Source organism: Argopecten irradians, chromosome 14, assembly GCF_041381155.1.
Source record: "Argopecten irradians isolate NY chromosome 14, Ai_NY, whole genome shotgun sequence".
Classification (NCBI taxonomy): domain Eukaryota; kingdom Metazoa; phylum Mollusca; class Bivalvia; order Pectinida; family Pectinidae; genus Argopecten; species Argopecten irradians.
The window spans coordinates 10,360,829-10,384,180 of record NC_091147.1 but is presented as its reverse complement, the minus strand read 5'-3'; the positions used below and the strand labels follow the sequence as shown (position 1 = coordinate 10,384,180).

Here is a 23,352-nt window from a genome sequence, read left to right as displayed (position 1 = left end):
CAGTAGTGATTACAATGGTTCTTATATACATGCATATATTTACTATTCTTTTTCGTAACCCTACTGAAATATTCATTTATAAGACACTGTTTGATGTACATGTAAATCGTTTTAGAGATGCTTATTCGAGGGCTTTATTTTCATACATGTACAACGTAGGATGTGATAGAGCCGTGTTAGGATTAGCTGCAATATTGTAGCTCAAAAGACTTTTAGACAGAAAATGGTGTCGTCTTTAGAGCTACAATTGGTGCCTATTACTGCTAATGGAGCAAAGTAATGATTATACAAACCATTATAAAACGTTTCTTTGCATTTTATCGTACTTTTTTGATATCGCTTACCTACTAGGGAATAAAACTGAACTATATGAAATATCAAATTCTCATCGATCATTATTTTTTTTTTGCATAATACATATGAAGGTCATTCTGAAGGGAATTTATACGGCAAGCCACAAATTGTGAATTTGACGTCTTGTGAGCGGTACGGTATATATTATGAATGGTAGTTATGTTTGTTTTAGACAAAAATAATATCTAAATGCATGTAAACGCTAAAAATAATTGGAAACATACAAAACAGTATAGAAAACTGTGCCCGAGTGATTTTCGGAGGCAGTGCTCCACTACGACACATAGGGACCAATTCGTACCCGGCCGAAAGGTATTGTAGGCCGGGTACGTATATTCGTTCTATGTTAGGATTAACTATGCATGGACATTTGTGTTTTCATTCACGATACTGTGCATTATTTATCAACATGTATTTATCTATTCCGTTTACTTACTAAATATCTACGAATAATGCGTTCAATCATCTTCAACGAAAACGCAGCAGCATTTACTCTTTGTTATTTTACACCAATGTGAACATAATAAAATACACATACATGTAAAACAATTATGTTTAATTTATTTCCGATTCATGTAGATTAAAATAATTAAGTGTACATAACAAATAAATGATAACTCAAATCATGACAAATACAATGTACACTATATTCTCACTCAATACATCACTTTTTGGAGAATAGGTTATAGCCATATACTAAGGGAGATAACCAGTATAGACTTATACGTTACACAATAAAGCCATATACTAAGGGAGATAACCAGTATAGACTTATACGTTACACAATAAGAAGACCAGAATTTACTAATGTGTCATAATACCTAAATTGAAATATTTTTGCTTGTACAAAGCCTACAATAATTATCTTAAATATTTTTTACCAACAGGTTCTCTACCAGAGACCAAAACAAATCTGCATCTGTTAGAATCTTCAATACTTTACACTATACTATGAACTACCGGTACTACAACAAAAAGCTAGATTTTTTTTTATTTATCTCAAGAATAAAAAGTAGAAGGGCATGTAATTAATCCCGAATGTCCTTGTTTTATTATTCCGAGTATCACCATCACAATGATCATATCATCATCACCATTATCATCCTGAGAAACAAAACCCCTGACGTGATGTATTTAGCCATGCCCTGATATCCTGACCCTTGACCTCTATCGTCTTATCCACACAGTATACTATCATCTGTTCCATTGTTCTTCTTTGTTATTCGTTTCAATGTGTTCCGTGGCTATCTGTTTGAGTTCCGCTAGATGAACCTACAATCGATTGTATTTCGTCTATTATCTTTAGTTGTGTTATACAAAATTTTTACATGTACAATATGTTATAAGTCATTCAGTCCTAACTAAATAAGGTCAAACTTGTATTTCCATGTGGATTTTTCTGTACTTAAATTCTGTTTGTATTATATAGAAGTTTAATAAGGCTTTAAGATAAACTACCATTGGTGAAAATAAAAATCTATTACTTCACAACTGTACAGAGTTTATAACATATATGTAATCATATCCGTATATTCTTTGTTTACGTTAACCAACCCCCTCCCTACCATATTATCTCTACCGCTTTTCCTTATATACTCGCAATTGTGTACAATCTAATGATTTCCAAGTCCATTAAAGCTGAATATACAACAAAAGTAAATCAGCAGTTATTACCTTATTACGAGCCCCAATTCTTGGCAGTTTGTCCAACACGAAGTAGTAAAGTGGACACTGCAGGAACATCAGCTTATCGGGAAATAAAATAAAAATGATACAGGCTAATGTATTTTACATATATCTCCACCGAAAACAATGAAAATATGTAAAGCTGAAAAGCTGTACTAGCAGCGAAGTATAAATTTGATGCACTGCACCTGAAGTATTAACTATTTACAACAAAATACATGTCATCATTGTTTGACACTTTGAAAAAATAATTTAACTTTTTACGAACCAGAAAAACATTGACAGTCATATTTTTTGTAAATCCTTGTACCTTAGATTGGAAGTAGGTTTCCAACTCCTCCTTGGTTAGAACACATTCGTGTTTCAGCCTGTCACATATAATTCCAACATAAGTTTAAGTAATGTACATAGTTCATGCATATAAATTTAAATTTATTTTCAAATTCAAATTAGAAATCAACTTCATTTTTCATCATAGGCTGTTTTATTAACCAAAACAAGAAATGTTATCTTTTTTTAAAACCTTAATCCTACAAAGTTTCACTCATTATTATTGATTGTTAAATGTTCTACAAAATATGTTATTAGTACATTTTAATGTATAGAGTGCGTTGGCGTTTCTTACAAATTTGAATTGTACTTACTCAACAAAGAGACACACGTCATCACCGAGTTTATCATCAGGGATCCCTATCACCTGTACAGAAAACCGTTACCATGGTAACTATGACCCAATTATAGTTAAAACTAATAACAGTTAATGATTTTCCAATGGTAGAGTATTTATGACTGATTAGACATCATACCAATACGATGTACAATGTATGTAGGTGTTATATGGGACAATGTTACCGATCGCCAAGTAGCCATTCCTTGTGCTCGTACATGCATGTGTACCATATTCAATGGCGGAGCAAGTACGTGGCATACACAATAAAATGCAAAATCGAGTGTGGATTGACTAACAGCAGGCGACCGGTCAAATGAAAATCATCGCGGGAAACAGTCATAACTGCATATACTTATACAAATGAGGAATTGATAGCTAGGTTGCCAAAAACATATTTCAACAAATATTTTTTTTTACAAAATAGGGTACAAGAATACACTTACGACCGCTGTTTCGACTTTCGGATGTGATCTCGCAGTGTCCAGTATAAGAGATGGGAACACCTTTTCGCCCATATGTTTAAATGTGACACATTCGGCCAGACGGCCAAGTACCTTAACATGCCCCGTCTTATCCATTATACCAACGTCTCTGAAACAAAAACGATAAAAAACAGCGTCTGCTTAAAACTTTTGACGGATAAAGGTTCTTTTTGGGGTTTTTTTCCCAATGATATTTCATAAACGATTTCTCGAATTCACATGGTTTTACTTTCAGGCAACACTTTTGTGTCAAAGTTATTTCCAACAATTTTCAATGTTTCTTTTTTTGCGTGTAGTTTAAATCGACATTATAAAGAATATCTGTGGCATAGACATAGTTTGCTTGCAAAACAGAAAACCTACTTTTAATATCATTTGACGTTAGAATTACGAGGGAAGCATCACTGAGGCAAACTATACCCAATCACACATGTAAAGGTACCCTACCCCATGTGAATCCAGTTACTATTGCCCTTGGTTGCAGTCGTCGTTACTGGGTCGTTAAAATAACACAGAAATGATGCCCAGCCACGGACACAGACCTCACCAGCTTCACCGACAGGTAACGTCTCTCCGTGTTTACCAACGATCTTCAACTGTAAATAGGACACACTATAGATACAAACGTGAGTAAAGACAAATATTCAACAGGTTTTCACATACTTTATTATACATTCCACAGAAATGTAAATGTAATATGTCGAATGTGATGGATGTCTATGTAAATCGCTTTATCCACTTTTCCATATTCACAGTATAGTTACCACGTATAACGACAATGGTATTAGCCTCTGGTTATCGTCGATGATTTACAGGTAATTTTGATTTTTATTCCTACGACTACCTTTTCTAATACAGATTTTCGGATATACACTTTATACCTCAGGTGGAATCGAAATATAAAGAATATGTTTTTGACCACGCACACGATAGAATACATAGAGGATCTTACATTCGTGGCTATGTGATATGAAATTTATCAATAATATGATATACCACAAATCTTTAGGCGAGTGTCACATATCTAATCATTAACGAATTTGATAAATTTTAAGATGTAAGATTCTATTTATCACATAACATTAGGTAATTGCGGTATAAGTAAAACTATTAATTTCGTCTCTATCCGTCTCTATATAAAAAGGTAGAAATCCGGCTTGGATGTGACGTTTCCGTCTATTAAGACGATTATCATGCAATGTCATATGTAGATTATGACGTCAAAACTACACGTGACGTCATAATAGTGCTATTACACCTCTTACGATATTTATGACATGACTGTATGATATGACTGGACGGGCCAGATACATGTATGTGATAAAGCAATATCTTCCTGATTAGTTGTCTGATAAGTATGATTGTTTCAATGATTGACAAAAATAGTGTTTTCTTAAAATGAATAATAAAAAACACAGTTAATCCATTCTACTTTTCCAGAATAGTAGCACATGTTACCGCCCCTGCGAGATTGTATTCATGACATCATGAATACTCATGGATGATTCATTAACTTTCAAGAATATTAGCAGATTGTGGTTCATGAAGAAAAGTTCTTGAATATTCATCAAATGACTCTCATGAACTCTTCATGAAGTTTAATGAATCCATGAAACAGATGACTAACATTGTTTGTATCTTTGCAGATAAGAGAATTACCAGTACAACAACTTGAGGCCGATGTATTTGATATTTTGTCCCATTACAATTACTATGTTTTTCCTCAGTTCTCATCAAAAACAAAACTATTGAAACTGCACTAAAACGTAAAAGTAAATATGCAAACAAATTGTCATTTAATATGTAAAACGCTTCATATTTTTATTTCAGTGAGCTTTTAACAGATTTAGTACAGCAGACATGAACTTGATATACATGTAACTAGTAAAACCGTCGCATTGGTAATTTATGTGTGTGTTTTGAAGTTCTTATGGTAATTTTTCGATCTGTGACAAAGTACAAGGAACACATATTTTAAAAATGGCTGCCAAATGGATAAAATCTTAAAATCTACGTATAAAAATCTATAAGCAATAAAATTTTAAACTTTGGCACAGTATTCATATCACCACTTGTTAAGAAAAATAAAAACCTTTTATCAGTATTGAAACAAGATTATAAACGCCCAATTTAGTTTTGAAATGTGCTTTGAGCGTGATTTCGAATATTACTGTCAATTTTGTATTATCACTTTTGGAGAAAGGCACCTTATATTACCTGCATATGTGGTAGAGGGTACCCGGCCGTATGTCGTTGTTGTTCAACTGTGGAGTGTAATATAGATGTCATTGTAGCCTGAACTTCCGTGGACGCATATACAATCTGAACAAAGAGTGCATAATTAAATTGTAATTTAGCATGAAACTGTATAAGCATTGACTTGATATAAAAAAGAGACAGATGATTGGAAAAAGATTAGAACATGTATGTTCTATGAGAGGGAGTCATATAATGTGTGTAAACATCAGACAGTTAATAATTATTGGACCATATGAAGCAGAAATAGAATATTAGTACCGAGAAAATCAAGATCAGCTTGGTCAAAACAAGGAAGAGGTGCTGATATAGACAAAATAAGTTAAGGTACGAATAAATGTAAATGTCATCGCATGTAAATCTACAGAAAGACCCTGTATATACGCCATATGTATGAGTTTTGCTCTTCCTATCTAAATATGAACAACACACTTTGGTATATAATACTAAATGGGGTAGGCATTGCCAATGTGTTCGCTTACCAGTGTCTCCGGAAACTGTTCGAAGATTCTGTTAAGATTTCGACTGCTAACACTTTGTCCTGTTACTACAACTGTTGAAAATATATATAAAGTACGATTGAAAGAATAGTATTGACATTCTGGCATAATTCCACTCAGTTACTACACCTATATGTTCATCATATTAACTTTTCAACAAACGGCAATTACCTGTATATGGGAGGTTGTAGAGTTTCAAACAGAACACTTCTCCGGTTACTTAGATTGAGGTTAATCACTAACTCTATCATTGTCTTGATATGTTAAATGTTAAATGTATGTTGGAGTTATGTTTTGCTAAATGTTGGTATTACCAGCACTGAGAGAGGTAACATCGTAATTGTTCAGATCCTGAGAGTCCAACATCTTGATTATTTCATATGGGTAGCCACTATACCAGGTAAGTCTGCAAGAATAAAGAACACTGATGATTCAACGACCTGTTCACATGTTGACAAAAACTCTCAGTAGGTTATACACGTATATCATATCACGATATCACTTTGTTGTTTACATATTTATACAGCTTGGCTGACATTGGTACTACATCTATATCCAAAACCTTAGCCTGAGTCGTGTCGTTGATCAGAGATATGTAGACGTATAACATAAAGTAGTATATTTTATATAATCAAACATATATTTCTGTAGAAACATAGAAATCTAAATTCGTATCTTATTCTTAATTTCATTAAAACTATTTTTATCTGGAATACAACAACGGTGGGTTTTTTGAGTTTTGGCATGTTTTGACATGGTGTATGGTTTCATAAAATAATTCACTTTAAAATCCCGAGTTACCCAGCATGTAAAGTGTGTCATTTTTTATTAAAACGAAACGCACATACAATGTAACAAATACATTTCATTTACAAACCTTTCTTGCTCTATACATTTCATTAGCGGGCTGATATCACTCATGTAGAAGTCTACATCAGAGGGTACAAACACGGTGTACATCGTCCGCCATTTAAATACCGCTTCTGTACATTTGATAATACACAAACCGTCGTCCGTGACAGGGTTCCGGACACCGGCTACTTCAGGCTGTCAAAATAAAACACATTATTAAATTAGGGAAATAACTTACATGTATCATCATTAGGGTATGTTAGTTATTGACGAGAGAGAGGGGAAGTTATATCTTACTTTTAGCCATGCATGCGCATTTCTCGAAAAGAGCAAACTGGGTTAAAATAACAAAAATCATATCATATGTTTTCTACTAATATCTGAACTTTGAATTTTTACCAGTACTTACCAAATGTCGTGGTTTGCGTCTGTTGTAGAATCGAACAAAGTTTACCATATAGAACTGACTCCGACAAACAAACTTCACATCACCTGTGGTTCCCTGAAACAAAAAATATATCGTATACATGAGGGGTGCCTTGTAGTTCAAAAGACAGTTCGAAATGTTAATTTAATATTGAAGATTTACTGTTTATACAAGTGGTTCATACATTCAATTCTATAAAATATTCATGGTGTGTAGTTAAAATATAGCTTTTATGATGTTATTAAAATGTCATAGATTAGGTTATTCCATCAAGTATAATTAAGCAATACATTTACATTCCTATTTGCAATCATTTGCAATCGGTTTGACGACGTAGTGGAGGGTGTTCGGTACGGTATGATAAAGCTATATATGTACATTCCTATTTCCGAACATTTGTAATCAATCAGTATGACGGCGGAGCGGATGGTGTGAGGTACGGTATGATAAAGCTATATAGATATATCTACGTACCGATGTAGTTAATATGACGGCAGACTCTTCACAGCTGACTAGAGATCTTCGTTTAGATAATATGTCGTCAGAAACTGTTGAACCGGAATCCAGAAAATCAGCAAAGGATGTATACCTGTATTGGATACCGGGAACATTGTCTGACCACCAGTTATTATATCAAAATTAAATGCATTATGATACATATAAAAATGTGTGCCATGTTTGTATTACCATATAGTGAATTTGTAACACATTCCGTAGTCATATGTGTGAATTATGTGTGAATAAACCATTAACAGATCTTTTTCTTCAAACAGGCGATCCTTGTATCCATGTTAATTTACCAAAGTAAAATGTTCATGCTGAACACTGAAAATCGTTATTGGTGTATTCGATATCGTAAATATGCTATGTTCCTTACCCGGAGTCACACTTTTCTTCTAAAGAGACAACACCTAACAGGTTTGACGGTCTGAAAGGAACATTATATTAATATGAACGTACAACACGTATTTTTTTGTTAAACTTGGTTAAATGTGTTTCATTTATATTAATTTGATTTATAAATGAATAAAAAAGATAATCAAGAAAATATACGAAAACAATATCAATTCAAAATCCCAAGACCTGAACAATAATCAAACCTATCTTAAAGAAATGTCATTACAATTTGTATCCATCAGTTTATTTGATTGATTAATTTGTAATGTCATACAATGGAATCACCTACTTGAAGTCACTTTTGTTCTTCACAATGTCGTTTAATAATTCTTTAACTTCCGGTAAAACTAGACTTCCCACGAAAATCACCGACGGGTTGGTCTGAAAAATAAAAGACACGGTATTATTACGTAACGTGCACAATGACAAGCTTTTAAATATTGGTGACGTTTTGTATTATGTGTATATTGTTTTGTTAGTGAATTATTAATGATTTGTTAACAAAATGATAATTAAGTTATATTTACATGTACATAGTTAGATGCAAACTAGGAATAAAATTCCCCAGAATGTTGATTGGTTATATATACACCGTAAAACAGCTGGTCGTGCGTCTTAAATATAGTTTATGCCTCTTCACACATATCAAGAACAACTCAACAACTAAATGAAATTGAAATGACCACCCCAAAAAGAGTGACATCTATATTTATTGTTAATTATCCACCATGTGGATTAAAACAAGAAATGACGATTATCAATGGAAATCAAAATCACTACAACTAAAGAATACAATTTTATCAAAATTATGTTAGCCTAAGTGGGGTTGACCCAAAAACCGCCTCAAAGACTTACATCATCAATAAAATCAAGAATATACATGCATTACATAATGTAGGAACCACAATCATTATTAGATATAAAATGAAACTTATCAAAATTATATTAATCAAAGTGGGGATGACACAAAAACCGCCACTGTGAACAAAAACAATAACTGCCACTTAAAAGGGTGGGTTTGAGAACTTTTCAGATATTATAGTGCTTGAAAGGAAAATCAAAGATAGCTGCTGATCAAGAATAGGGATGCGTACCCTCAGGCCACACTAACCAATCAAAAGCCTGCGATATCATTCCGTCATCTGCAGCCAATTAGAAAAGATATTGATTCCATTAAAGATTCCTTGTCCAAATTATAAGACAGTATATATCATAGTTTTAAAGACTCAATTTTCAATAATTTTTTGAAATCCAAATAGAACATTCCTAGAAAAAAATCTTAAAATTATTACAAAACATAACGATAAGCTTGATATGAGTTACAAGCATAAACTAAGCTAATTTCTTAGCTAGCATTTATTGAAAATAAACAATTGGTTATAAGCAAGCAAAGATAAATAAGCGAAGGCTTAAACACATGGTTCCTAGATTTGTTTTCTAGCAAAACACGTTTTCTTCAAATGTAAGAATAATTTGTGGTTAACATTTTCTGATAGCTTATGTAAATCCTGCAATCTCACATTAACTATTTGGTATTTGGCATGAACAGGGATGAAGACAAATTGCATCTTATGAAATATGTGCACTTATTAGAATGCAAAACAATACCTTCAAACTGATAGGAAAGAATTTTTCAAATGGATATCGCATCGTCGGCTGAAAAATAATAGTTATAATATAAGGATTATGATAAACAATATTTAGAATATAAAAAAATACATTTATTCTAGTCACAGACACTGAATATTGATTTGAGGAAAGCTATAATGCATGCACTTGGATGTTGCATATATGATTAAAGGGCATATAAAACATTGCAAATCAGTTCAATATTAAAGTAATGATTTATGCTGTTATAATTTTAAAATACGCAAATGTGTCCAGAAATATACGTTATATTATCTAATCTATCCGTCAATTCATTTCATAGATTTGACTTGTATAAGTACCGTTGTTAACTATGACGTCATCTATTGCGTTGTACTTACGACGTAAAACTGTAGGCCGAGTGACACTGTGGCGTAGTACAGGGTCATATACTCCCCATCTCCTACGCCATTTAACATAACCACGTCACCCTTCTTTAGCCCCATTTCTACCATCGCCCTGGAAATCGAGTTTGCCTGAAAGGTGTGATATGGAAAATGTTATTTCTATTGCATAATTCAATGAACCAATTCGTAGAATGCTATTGAGGTAATACAGTATTTTGAATTTCTAGCATACCAGCAGAGACTTCTGCTTCCAATGGCATACACATAGAGCAAATTAAAATATTATCTCAAATATACAAATAAGTACATGTACTCCATATTTATCATATTTAGAATTTTACATTTGTTGCGAGTTTTGAAATTCAAATATAGACTTAGCTTATTTATAAAGACAATTCATATTGACCAGAAAGTGTTACTATACATTATATAAATGTTTAAACAAACATTAGTGTACACACCCTTTCATGGACATATTTGAGAGTTAATTCCTGATGAAATTCCGGTACTTTCAAAGCTACATGATCTGGGGGTGCTTCGCGGACTGCGGATTCCAGTCCAGAAAATAGAGATTTGTAGGTGAGAGGTGTTCCGCATGTTCCGTGATAGTAACTTAGTGTAAGAGGGTGTTCCGCAGGTAAACATTCTCTGCTGTTAACAAAAAGATAATAATATTTGATTGATGAAATAATAAAGTATGAAGTAGAGTAAATTATTTTGAAATTAATTATAATAACAATATAAACAAAGTTATGAAACAAAAAAATAAATCAAAATGCTATTGATGCACATTCTAAAACACTTATACCTACATTAATGCAAATAAACAAAATTTCACCATTGACTGATTGTCGTTAGGCTTGATTTTATATTGTTTGCTGACTTGTCTACTACATTTATATGTTCATTTATATCCTATGTATTGGATAGAGAAGTGCGGTACACACGGATATTTGTGTTGTGCCTGATTGTGACCTTGGATGGAGCAGGGAAGGATGTATCAAACATATCGGCATTACAAAATACCTAGCTATCTTGTGCTTTAAGAGATATACCAGTCCTTTGTCAACAAATGTCAGATCAAAACTGTCCCAAAAAAGAGTGATAATTTATTGGTCGTCCATGTTTTCAGGATGCTTGCATAACGTCCATTATCAGTGGTACTGTATTTATCACAATAATTGCCCTGATACAGCATTGATTATAAGACTCTTTCATATGTGGATATGAAGGATTGGGATATTCTACACGAGGGTCACAAAATGTAGTAAAATCCGAGGCTTGCCGAGGGTTTTGCAACATTTTGTGGTCCCAGGGGTAGAATATCCCTATCTTTCATATCCACTAATGAAAGAGTATTTTTCTTTCATACTTCAACGTTTTATTGACATTTTACAGCTATAATATCCCGCCATTTTGAAAAATTCGAAGAAATCCACAATTATGAGTCAATTTTCCATATATGAAAAACTACGTGATATTTTCAACAAAAATTCTGTTGTTTGCATCTTTTATAGTAAAACCAGTCAAGTTTGTGAAAAAAAACTTTTACCGAGGAAATGAAAATTTTGTTGATGCCGTGACGTCACGAGGCTTTATTGCATGGCCATGGGTAGCCATGCACTACAGCCTCAGGCGACATGAGAGTATTGTCCTAGACCATCCAGTATTACACCCGAAGGTATGAAAAAATACCAGTATCCCTGTGAATGACCACTCTCATATTTATAGTATGTTTATGTTCAATGTCATGATACCATACACAGATGTTATCAAACTATTGTCAGTAATAAAAGTACATCGTCTGATAACAATGTAGTGATACATGTATATGAAGTATATATGTTATTTTACCCGCATATCCAATATTTAAACCGGAATACGAAACAATATCAAGCAAAATAACATTGCAATAATGTCATACACAACGTATATTAATTGCATTCATTTTACTATAAAAATATAAATAAATATAAGCCATAATCCTTTAAGATATTGCTGATTTCAGATTAAAACGAAGTGATATATAATGCAATTCTAAATAGGTCATAATATTACGTGGCTTTAAATTATATTTTTAGTCAGGCTATATTTTACTTTTGTTGATTTTACCTAAGGTCACAACCGAAAATTCATTAATAGTTTAAAACTATACGATATGATAGAGTATAAGAAAATGCTCTGGGTGACTTTCACCGATAGTGATAGTAACCTCTGGAGATGTGATGTTCTATGCACTAATTTAAACCTTTCAGCAAGTGTTGACGGTTGATAGATATGAAATATTTATAATGAAGACAATGTTTTATCTCACACGACTATTGGATTTAATATGAGTCTACCACTTACCAGGATGTATCCTCAGAGAGGTGCGCCTGATGATCCATTATACAACTATTTTGTGTGAAGTTAGACTGACGTGACTTTACATTCTCTCGGTGTACTTTAGTTATAGTGTAAGTGGATGAATTTAACACGATATGATAGTCATGTACCAGTATCATTATCTATCCGTATCATTGATATTATCAGCTGAAAGGCGACAGAAGTTCACTCTGCATGTATCCATCTATCCGGTAGTATATAATCAATATAGCCAGCATCCTTCTATAAGTGTGACAGTTGTACTGCATATGCAGCTCTGCTAGGAAAGTAACAACAGAACTGCAGCACATCCATACATTAACCACTTAATATGATATATAACACTTGTAGGTTAGACATATCGCTGAGCATCCCCCTTTTTATATGTAATGATCTAGCATATATTTATTATATTAGACATATCGCTGACAGCCCCTTTTTATTTGTAATGATCTAGTATATATTTGTTATATTAGACATATCGCTGAGCAGCCCCCGTTTTATTTGTAATGATCTAGTAAATATTTGTTATATTTGACATATCGCTGAGCAGCCACCGTTTTATTTGTAATGATCTAGTAAATATTTGTTATATTAGACATATCGCTGAGCAGCCCCCGTTTTATTTGTAATGATCTAGTAAATATTTGTTATATTTGACATATCGCTGAGCAGCCACCGTTTTATTTGTAATGATCTAGTAAATATTTGTTATATTAGACATATCGCTGAGCAGCCCCCGTTTTATTTGTAATGATCTAGTAAATATTTGTTATATTAGACATATCGCTGAGCAGCCCCCGTTTTATTTGTAATGATCTAGTAAATATTTGTTATATTAGACATATCGCTGAGCAGCCCCCTTTTTATTTTATTTGTAATGATCTAGTATATATTTGTTATATTAGACATATCGCTGAGCAGCCCCCTTTTTATTTGTAATGATCTAGTATATATTTGTTATATTAGACATATCGCTGAGCAGTCCCCTTTTTATTTGTAATGATCTAGTATATATTTGTTATATTAGACATATCGCTGAGCAGTCCCCTTTTTATTTGTAATGATCTAGTATATATTTGTATAGCATATCGCTGAGCAGCCCCTTTTTTATTTGTAATGATCTAGTATATATTTGTTATATTAGACATATCGCTGAGCAGCCCCCGTTTTATTTGTAATGATCTAGTATATATTTGTTATATTAGACATATCGCTGAGCAGTCCCCTTTTTATTTGTAATGATCTAGTATATATTTGTTATATTAGACATATCGCTGAGCAGCCCCTTTTTTATTTGTAATGACCTAGTATATATTTGTTATATTTGACATATCGCTGAGCAGCCCCTTTTTTTATTTGTAATGATCTAGTAAATATTTGTTATATTAGACATATCGCTGAGCAGCCCCCGTTTTATTTGTAATGATCTAGTAAATATTTGTTATATTAGACATATCGCTGAGCAGCCCCCTTTTTATTTGTAATGATCTAGTATATATTTGTTATATTAGACATATCGCTGAGCAGCCCCCTTTTTATTTGTAATGATCTAGTATATATTTGTTATATTAGACATATCGCTGAGCAGCCCCCTTTTTATTTGTAATGATCTAGAGTATATATTTGTTATATTTGACATATCGCTGAGTAGTCCCCTTTTTACTTGTAATGATCTAGTATATATTTGTTATATAAGGCTTGTCAGAAACTGTTGCAATTATTGCTAACAAGGTGTGTGTGAATATACCTTGTATTAGGCAATCATACAGCTGTGAAGACGTATTTAAAGGGAGGCAACTCCAAAATTTTGACGATCTATATATAGGTCATGATTATATTATTTCGTCGTTCTCGCATAATGCTACCTTGCATATGCTATCCAAACATGGACTCTTTTCAAACTTAAGACGTAGGCTTTATTTATGACATTCAAGCAAAATCTTTAAATATCCAACAAGAGTATGTATCGTTATATCTATAAGAATGCGGAAACTAGCTACCGATTTTAAATTGATACATAGATTCACTACTGATAAGTTTAAATTGCACGAAGCGATATGCTGTTTGAGATTGTGAAATCAATGTACTGTGTCATATTGGAATATTATCTATAGCAAACCTGTTTTCAATTCGTATTATATATGACTCGTAGCCCTGTAAAGACTTTCAAAACAAGTCAATATATGGAACGTATACTAGTACCCGTTTCAACTCGATTTCATTTATTGTATCTTTTACAAATTCGCGTTATTGTGACAATAAAAAATCTATGTTCTAAGGTCAATATGGTTTTTTCCTTAATGGAGTATGAATAGTAGTAGCTGTTAATCGGTCAAAGAACTGTGAATGTGTAATCAATCCTCAAAACAAACATAATTAGCGTATAGTATGACATATACTTTAGTTATAGAACTAACTTTTCTGTACAAACATTAAACGGCATAGACATAAATTGCCTATTACGGCATGCTAGAAAATCAAACAAACGAGTTATATCTTGATATAGGTGATGCAGGTATTTTGAAATACTTGTCAATGCACTCTCCACCTCTTACTCATTCATAGATCGTCCTTAGCGAACATAACTGTTGATCGGATGCTAAGCAAATCAACGCCTAAGCCTTTTGTATTACAGCCACATTGTCGTTTCATTACATTTTTCTCGAACAAATCGTGATATGGATTCACACCTGGATTGTCCTTAAACTATGTAACCATTACTTTATTGAATGTATTTTTTGTTTTTGTTTTTGATTTTTTTAAACAAAATAATGCTTAGTATGCTATGTCATAATTATTTGTGTGACATGTGATATTTATAATAATAAGTATGTGTTTTAGATATATACCCGTTTTCGGCCTATATTAAGATAGATATATGAAATGTTTGTTGACCTCCTAAATCTATAGTCTGTATGTGATAACAATATGAATGCTTGTATGTGCATTTCTTGTTTCAATATAGAAAGAATATGAGGAATTGATAGAATATTCATACTATATATCAATCTTTTATTCGATTCTTTTTAAAGACGATTCTCATCCAAGTTGATATTTATATTCATTTGACTACGAATTGGTTTGCATAGAAATTATTTTATAGACGAGCCGATGCTAAAACAATGTTTTTGTTTATTTGACTATGAAAATGTATGCTTTTAATTAGTACATAATGGGGAACTTAATATTTAATGTCGTGGCTCTAAGTGTCTATAACAACAACTACCAGTGCTTGTTTGACTGGATTAGAATTTACAAAAGCATACACATTGAGTCGTCCATTTTTCACTTTTACATGGCGGTCGGAAACATGGTTGATGGATATATGAACAACATATTTACCCTACGTTTGAAAAAACAGTTTGCTATATTTTATCACGGTAATAGGATATTTTTTGTGTAGGATATTTTGATGTGTAAAGAGAATAGTTGACTTTATGTCGTTAATAACAATGACACCCACCTTTTAGTAAGCCCTACTTCCTCATGTTTTATTCAACAAGCAGTGTTGATAATTGGGGCATATCGATTATATCTATTTTAGATAAAAATGTGTATATTCTAGTGTTTTGAAGTCCGCTTCAAATCGTATATTGAACAGGTATATTAAAAAAAATCTTCTGGTGGTAAATAATTGATTTTGTATCCCTTTATATATGTACAAAATGTATAGGCATGTAACATCTGTGGTATGAGCATTGTCGTTAATATCTGCCATGTGTCCAAGTGATCTGGACAGCAAGAAACAGTATCGAACATCTTTACCGCTAAATACCAGACTTGTTAATCCATTTATCTGCACAACCCGACTAACCTAAGGCTATGTGACTTCAACCCAACCATTGAGTCGATGAAAGACTAAACGATGAATAGACTTGTTGGACCAGAGATAATACTTAGAAGATATATATCTATTTCTACAGTTACTACTGATTTATTTCTGGCTCAGTGACAAAAGTGCAGACATCGCTTATCAGTGCAAACAATAGTGGTCAGTAATCACAAGGACATGAAGTTTACTAAGTGAACAAACAACGGATATTACCACCACAGATTCCCGGGAGGAATGAAAAAAATCTTATATATACACATTCGAAACTTTCTTGTTAGTACATGTGTGAGGTAGGACTAAGGTTATTTAAACTCATGAACTGCTCAAACGATTCAACTCGAACATTGACGGTACTTATCTTTGTTACTTACTGGAGTATATACACATTACTATGGATCTATAACGGAACTAGTCTTTTTATCGATCGTGTAAAAATAGGCCGTTCAATTACAACTCAGAGCTGAGATTTTTTGTTTAAGTGGAGAGTTATCTCTATGATAAATGAGGAGGTGGGATGATAAAAGAGGAAGAAAACAAAGTACCTGCCATAGCAACGGTCATATAAACCATGTGTAATTGTCTGAATGGGACTCTACCGGTCATATAATCAGCATATATTGATATCAAGGATTCGGTGATTTAACCATGAGAAGGATCAACTGGTTCCCGTTCCTCAGACTAAATAAACCCAGTCAGAGGTGGATTAGCCTAGGAACACTATTATGTGTCGCCAGCTTCACTGTGTTCTCCTGGAAGCTACTTTGGTGGATGTACATTGACAATCTGAATCGTCTTCTGACATCATGTAGTGATATCCAACAGGAGCCGGGTAAACTGATGGCTAGCGTGGAGTTATCGGGAGGATTGGGGAATCTCATGTTCCAGGTAAATAGTGACGAGTATGGGTTATGTAAGGTTGGGGTAGGGATATTCCATATGTCTTTTTTGTGGCGAGTATGTGTGAGGTTGTCTTTTTGTGGCGAGTATGTGTTAGGTGGTGTTTAGGGGGAACGTATCCTTCATCTTCCAGATAAATATACCTGTTTAGGACAAGTAGGGTTTTGTTGGGGTTTGACGAGTATGGGTTTGGTAAAGAAGGATACCGTGACGTATTGGGCCTGAGTGGTGTTCGGGATTGGAAATTATCCATGTTGCAGGCATAAGACATCTGTACTTGTACATTCTAGGGATGAAAGGTCTGTGAGTAGGGAGATACATATATGTGACAATTATGTTAAACATTTAAACTAATCATCGACGTTTGCTATAAACGGATAGAGATAAGGGTAAGCGGGTAATCTCATTTTCCAGATAGATAAACACAGGTTATGTATGTATAACAACCGGGTGGAAGTGTGAGTCGCAACCAGGTACCACGTGTTTAGAGAGAACATGTATAGTATGGCAGATAAAAGTGTATGTGTGTGTGTGATAACGATTACTTTTTGTCCTGTTACGGTCAATGTCGCACCACATTGACTATATGTCAGGTGCTGAAGACACTGAAATACATGGTATTGTTGTTTATTGATTAACACTTTTAAGAATTCGTATTTGGAAAGATCTAGAGTTATCATATTATATGTCTTACAATAGCGTCCGTGAGTATAGAAGTACAGAGTACGAGACCAGACACGTGTGGGGTAAATGTGTGTGTATATACCTGTGTGTTATCATTGACCGGGACGAATACAGTGTACACACACAGAGACCAGACCTTTATGACTTATTTAAGTTTATTGGCCAGTAAATAATTTGTATTATATTCTTCCAAAGCCTGTAATGACTTATTACCCTTACCGACTCCACAGAAATGAACAAACACGTACGTGTTGATCTCCAAGGATTCGATTAGCCTTCCGAATCGCATACCTGTCATGAGTAATATTTAAAGTGTACTCTAATGCCGTCATAAATCGATTTATTTCAAAAGACCGGTTTATTTTATTGCCTGGAAATGATAAAGAGTTCGTGATAACTCATCGAATACTAATAAATGCACCCCAACACGAAAGTCTTAATGGTTGAAATGTGTAAATAAACCTGACATTGCTCTGTGGGTAGACTATGGTAAAGTAAATGGGCAACAAAAACATCATTAACTAGGAATGTTTGAAGTCTATAATGATAGGCAATGGACCATGAACTTTGTCAAAGTAAAGTAAATTACACTGTTAGTATAATAATCTCCAGAGATTGACATTAGTGTTAATTGCTGGGACGAAGGAGGTTGTATACGGGATATTTGATTGCTACACGAAGGAGGTTGTATACGGGATATTTAATTGCTACACGAAGGAGGTTGTATACGGGATATTGATTGCTACACGAAGGAGGTTGTATACGGGATATTTGATTGCTACATGAAGGAGGTTGTATACGGGATATTTGATTGCCTCACGAAGGAGGTTGTATACGGGATATTTGATTGCTACACGAAGGAGGTTGTATACGGGATATTTGATTGCTACATGAAGGAGGTTGCTACACGAAGGAGGTTGTATACGGGATATTTAATTGCTACACGAAGGAGGTTGTATACGGGATATTTGATTGCTACACGAAGGAGGTTGTATACGGGATATTTGATTGCCTCACGAAGGAGGTTGTATACGGGATATTTGATTGCTACACTGATGCTTTCATTGACTCCATTATTTGCAATATTTCATATGAAGTATGGAAATGTCCGTCTTGTTGATGAAATCGATTAATATAATTGCTTATTAATGAGATGGTAATATTGACAATGCGTTCCTGTCGACTATAATGTCAATAGCAAGATTATGCTTTGGCATTACAGCAACAAATACCTTTCCACTGGTAACGTATTCAATTTAGGTATACAGTCACTTTTACTAATTAGTTGTATTGAATAGAAAATGAAGTGATCATTGTATAAAAACCTCCGTTGTTTTTGTGGTCACATAAATAACGAAATCGAACAGGTCAACTTCAAAAAAAAACATCTGTCCTATCATGGATATAATGCAGTAAGCATACACACCAACATTGAAAATCACCATGGACATTTCCTATTGTTTTATAATATGCTGTTTTGTTTATCCCATCTGAAGATCATATTACTAAAGAATTTATTTCAATTCAATATATAATACTGTCTCAGGTTGTTGTTCATAACAAATGTTTACATGTTATATTTTGCTTTTCTTAGTGCTTTTATTTTAAAATATAATACAAATATTTTTATTAAATGTACATTATCCATATCGTTATCACATGCTTTATCTCTGAAACACCACGGATTTAGAAGCAAAGCTACTCATCAAGCAAGATGTTCTATCATTTTCTGTTTTGCGTTGCAGTTTGCATTTCTCTACGTCACTGCCAAGACACATGGGTATCAAATAGTCCTACCAAGTTCCAAGGAACTCAGGAAATTAAAGGAAGCGTTCGAAATTGATTTCAGCCAATATGAGGTAAATATTAAAACAAAACAAAATACATGTTTTATGGTAATGACCGTTACCATTATCCATGCAATATTCTATATTTGCAAACTACATAGTTATCTGCTCTTGTGGTTAGGTATTTATTGTGACGTCATGTGTTTGTGAGCGCCAAGTCGTTATTTTCAGAGAAAAAGACGTGAATTAAGCACACAAAATAATGACGCCACAATATATAGATACTCGCAAGGGAGCTAAATCGGTATATGCAAAAACGTAATTGTAATTGACACAAATCTGTAAGAGTTTAAACAACCAAATGCCGTTTTAATGTCATAATTCTCCAATCTTACACAATCCAAACATTAAAGTACATACAACAATTATAGTGATGCTTATTTTGAAATGACATACCCTTAAGAATACCTGATATATGGCTGGATGGTTCTACGCATTTAATTATAATAATATACGATTTGGTACAGCCAAGTATAAATGTACTTACCGTTTTCTTTAATTTTCGGCAGAAACCACACTGGGATCATAAACTAACGGAGAAATGCTTCAAAGTCATCGAGGACGATTGGGACTGTGCCTACGATTCCAAGCTAGTAGAAAATCCTATGAAAAATATTCATTATAAAGGATATTTTCAGTCCTGGAAATATTTTGTGTCCTTTGAGGAAGAACTTCGAAAGATGTTTAGATTCCGCCCACAAATTATTAACGAAGCAGCTTCAATTTTACATAAAGCGGTTTCTAAAGGATTACGTGACCTGAACAACACGGACGAGCGACCCGTGCTGGTAGGGGTACATGTACGGAGGGGTGACATGATGGATGACAAAACTTTCATCGATTTTGGTTATAAAGTTGCAGATGTAGCCTACATAAAAACCGCCATGGCGTACTTCCGGCAGAAATATGCAAACATTATATTCATTGTAAGTAGTAACGATTTAAAATGGGTGAAAGATAATTTAGGAACAATGCCAAATACTTATATTGTAGAAGGAAATACAGCAGTGACTGATATGGCCCTTCTATCCTTAACTAACCACACGATTATGACAGTGGGGACCTTCGGCTGGTGGATTAGTTTCCTCACCAACGGACATACAGTTCATTATAAATATCCATTTGTTCCAGGATCGCCCCTCAGTAAACAGTTTAAAGGTAACACCGATACGCACCTGTTTCCACAGTGGGTCGGTTTAGAGAGTGATACTAACTTATGATACTCAATTGGTAAGTAACTAGAGTCAATTAAACTAGATGGCAGAGTTGATAGGCATTGCATGCAATCTATCCAATAGTTAATTGCAGTACTCGGATTTACATGAGAGACCTCTATGAACCCTGCATTTCAAAACCAGAAACTTTACCTCATTAGTATGGCAAACGTTAAGATATTTACTACGCATTCATTTCACATATATTAAGTGTCTTATTCAGCATTTACGTGTATATGGATGGGCAGCAGTTTATCTGTGCTACATGTTTATGCTTTATTATATTTATGCGACGCCTGACTTATAGTGTAATGAAACAATGTTACGATGTAACTCAGATGAGTAAATATGGATGTCTACAAGACGTCACTTGTATGTGCATTGAAACTTTTTCTTCATCACCAGATCATCTAAAATGTGCTATAGATATTTACCAGTGTTAAAATGTGTCTAGAAGGCGGGTGACGTTCACATGTGCCATATATCCTCTGAGGGTTTTATTTGTAGCTGGTGTCTCCCATGTATCTCAGAGCGTTGTAATGATGTGTCTTTGATATATGTTATGTGAAATCATGTTATTTTCGTCGGGGACCAATTTTCGTGATTTAAATTCACGGGGAGACATGCGCACAGTATATATTTATATATGTTTTTGCAAGCTGTCACTGCAATTTAAACTTTATGTGTGGTCTGGGATAAAATACAGCAATTCTATAAAGCTGGTCTTCGATTAAAAAGATGATTGTAAATGTTTTGAAAATATGTTCGTTGTTTTTTCTAAATGACCTAATATTGTAACCACAGTTTCGCAATAAACATTGATGCATGTCCCTTTAAACAGATCAAATTTTGTTCGAACGTATTTTTGAATCCGTTGCATCAGAAAAAAATAAAAAACCACAAAAATAAAACCTTCACAGAATACATGTATAATGATATACAGCAAGTCTCTACATGACACTGATAAGAGAGTATGTCAATGTACCACTGATATGGGTAAGTGTCTATAAGATACCCCACATGTGCCTTAAAATGTTTTCAAATTAATTTGTATGCAACTGTATTTCTACAAGATGTATTTATATGTATATATGAATATGTGGATATATGGTGTTTCATTTGTTCATGAATGTGTCTGCAACGTGACACTAATTCATGCGTGTTTGTGTGTCTACCAGATATTCCTTAAGCGTATTATTGTGTCTGTAGGATTTTCCAATTGTATGACTGGATCTAAAATAAGTTATTGATACCAACAAGTGTGTGTTCTTAATGTATGATATATGTGCACAATCAATACAGTGTATATTTAATATAACTTATAAAGTGATATATTTATACGATATTTATCTGTATCAGAATCGGATCTATTTTGATATTTTTATTTAATATTTATATCATTTCCGTCATGTTTGGTGATGTTGATTTCTATGCATATGACTGAGAACTGATAGCTTTAATGATATTTGAAGTGAGTACTTAACTAATATGAGTATTTCTGTGATTTTTTTCTAATAAAACAATCTACATTTTTATATGATGTATTTCTGATGTTGTCTTCACTCTGGGTATATAAAGATATAATCCATACTGTAATCCAACTATAATGGCGGCGACTAAATTATAAATTAGATTAACTTCCGTTAAATTGATAAAATTTCAATACCTCTCGGCAAAACTAATGTATAACGGCACAAACATTAGCGACACTTAAATATAGATGTCACTAATGCATATGACACAAAGTGTAAGCTAAATATACTCATAACCTGCTCTTCAGCAGACCCGATTAAGCATGTGAAGGGGATAATTGGATATAAAAGCCCACTACTTGTATGTCAGGTTGACATCCCCCACCTCGTATTGTCACGAGCACCTCTTAGCGAACAAACCCATTATCCCTTACTGTCAAAGCATACCAATTAACAAGTACATGCCTGTCGTGTTAAAAAATTAAAACGTGGAATGTTTTTTAATAGTAGAGTTTCGAATTATCGAGATTGTGACACATGACTGCTATCAAAGGAGTTAGACAATATAATTACATTCATTACTGTAACAAACCCGTTGAGCATATCCAGTGTTTGATTTTTAATGAGTCAATACATTTTGTACATCAACGCAATCAGCCATCAGTGCTGCATTACTGCATGTACATGTAGTTTCAATGCCTCCTGATTTAATTGTAAATGAAAATTAGCACCATTTAACAAAGGTAAGATTGATTAACCTAACACTGTTTTAGATATCGATCCCATAGTTAAGCTTAAATGTCTGGACCCGGTTGTTCAAAGAATGGTTAACTTAATCACTTGATTAGTGACATTTTCACTTCTCATTTGCCGCAAAATTTGTGGTTATATCTGCATTAAAACCAACAAGTAAGTTAAGAA

General features: G+C 33.5%; 2 protein-coding genes across 2 annotated transcripts; one reads left to right on the top strand and one right to left on the bottom strand.

Annotated features, from left to right (window-relative positions):
• Nucleotides 1–885: 885 nt before the first annotated feature.
• LOC138307891 (medium-chain acyl-CoA ligase ACSF2, mitochondrial-like) lies at nt 886–12,739 on the bottom strand. The gene is made up of 18 exons (XM_069248809.1): nt 12,468–12,739; nt 10,580–10,769; nt 10,113–10,247; nt 9,733–9,780; nt 8,414–8,505; nt 8,105–8,155; nt 7,702–7,816; nt 7,210–7,302; nt 6,826–6,995; nt 6,263–6,354; nt 5,931–6,001; nt 5,410–5,514; nt 3,640–3,788; nt 3,154–3,301; nt 2,685–2,737; nt 2,351–2,408; nt 2,029–2,100; nt 886–1,626 (listed from the first exon to the last, which is right to left on the bottom strand). Exons 1-18 carry the CDS (start codon nt 12,620–12,622, stop codon nt 1,549–1,551), a joined length of 1,875 nt encoding a protein of 624 aa, XP_069104910.1. The 5' UTR covers nt 12,623–12,739; the 3' UTR covers nt 886–1,548.
• Nucleotides 12,740–16,198: 3,459 nt separating this feature from the next.
• On the top strand, nt 16,199–22,494 carry LOC138306816 (galactoside alpha-(1,2)-fucosyltransferase 2-like). Its single transcript, XM_069247292.1, has 3 exons — nt 16,199–17,202; nt 19,644–19,757; nt 20,255–22,494. The coding sequence occupies exons 1-3, from the start codon at nt 16,963–16,965 to the stop codon at nt 20,963–20,965; spliced, it is 1,065 nt and encodes a 354-aa protein (XP_069103393.1). The 5' UTR covers nt 16,199–16,962; the 3' UTR covers nt 20,966–22,494.
• The last annotated feature ends 858 nt before the right edge of the window (nt 22,495–23,352 follow it).

What these genes read in the sequence shown, in the direction of transcription:
- LOC138307891 (XM_069248809.1), bottom strand. Translation starts at nt 12,622, where the DNA reads ATGATACTGGTACATGACTATCATATCGTGTTAAATTCATCCACTTAC. An exon ending in TGTTACCTCTCTCAGTGCTG is followed by an intron (nt 6,002 to 6,262) that starts GTAATACCAACA and finishes TATTTTCAACAG; the next exon opens with TTGTAGTAACAGGACAAAGT. An exon ending in ACCCTCTACCACATATGCAG is followed by an intron (nt 3,789 to 5,409) that starts GTAATATAAGGT and finishes TCCTATTTACAG; the next exon opens with TTGAAGATCGTTGGTAAACA.
- LOC138306816 (XM_069247292.1), top strand. Translation starts at nt 16,963, where the DNA reads ATGAGAAGGATCAACTGGTTCCCGTTCCTCAGACTAAATAAACCCAGT. An exon ending in TGGGGAATCTCATGTTCCAG is followed by an intron (nt 17,203 to 19,643) that starts GTAAATAGTGAC and finishes TTTGCGTTGCAG; the next exon opens with TTTGCATTTCTCTACGTCAC. An exon ending in TTGATTTCAGCCAATATGAG is followed by an intron (nt 19,758 to 20,254) that starts GTAAATATTAAA and finishes AATTTTCGGCAG; the next exon opens with AAACCACACTGGGATCATAA.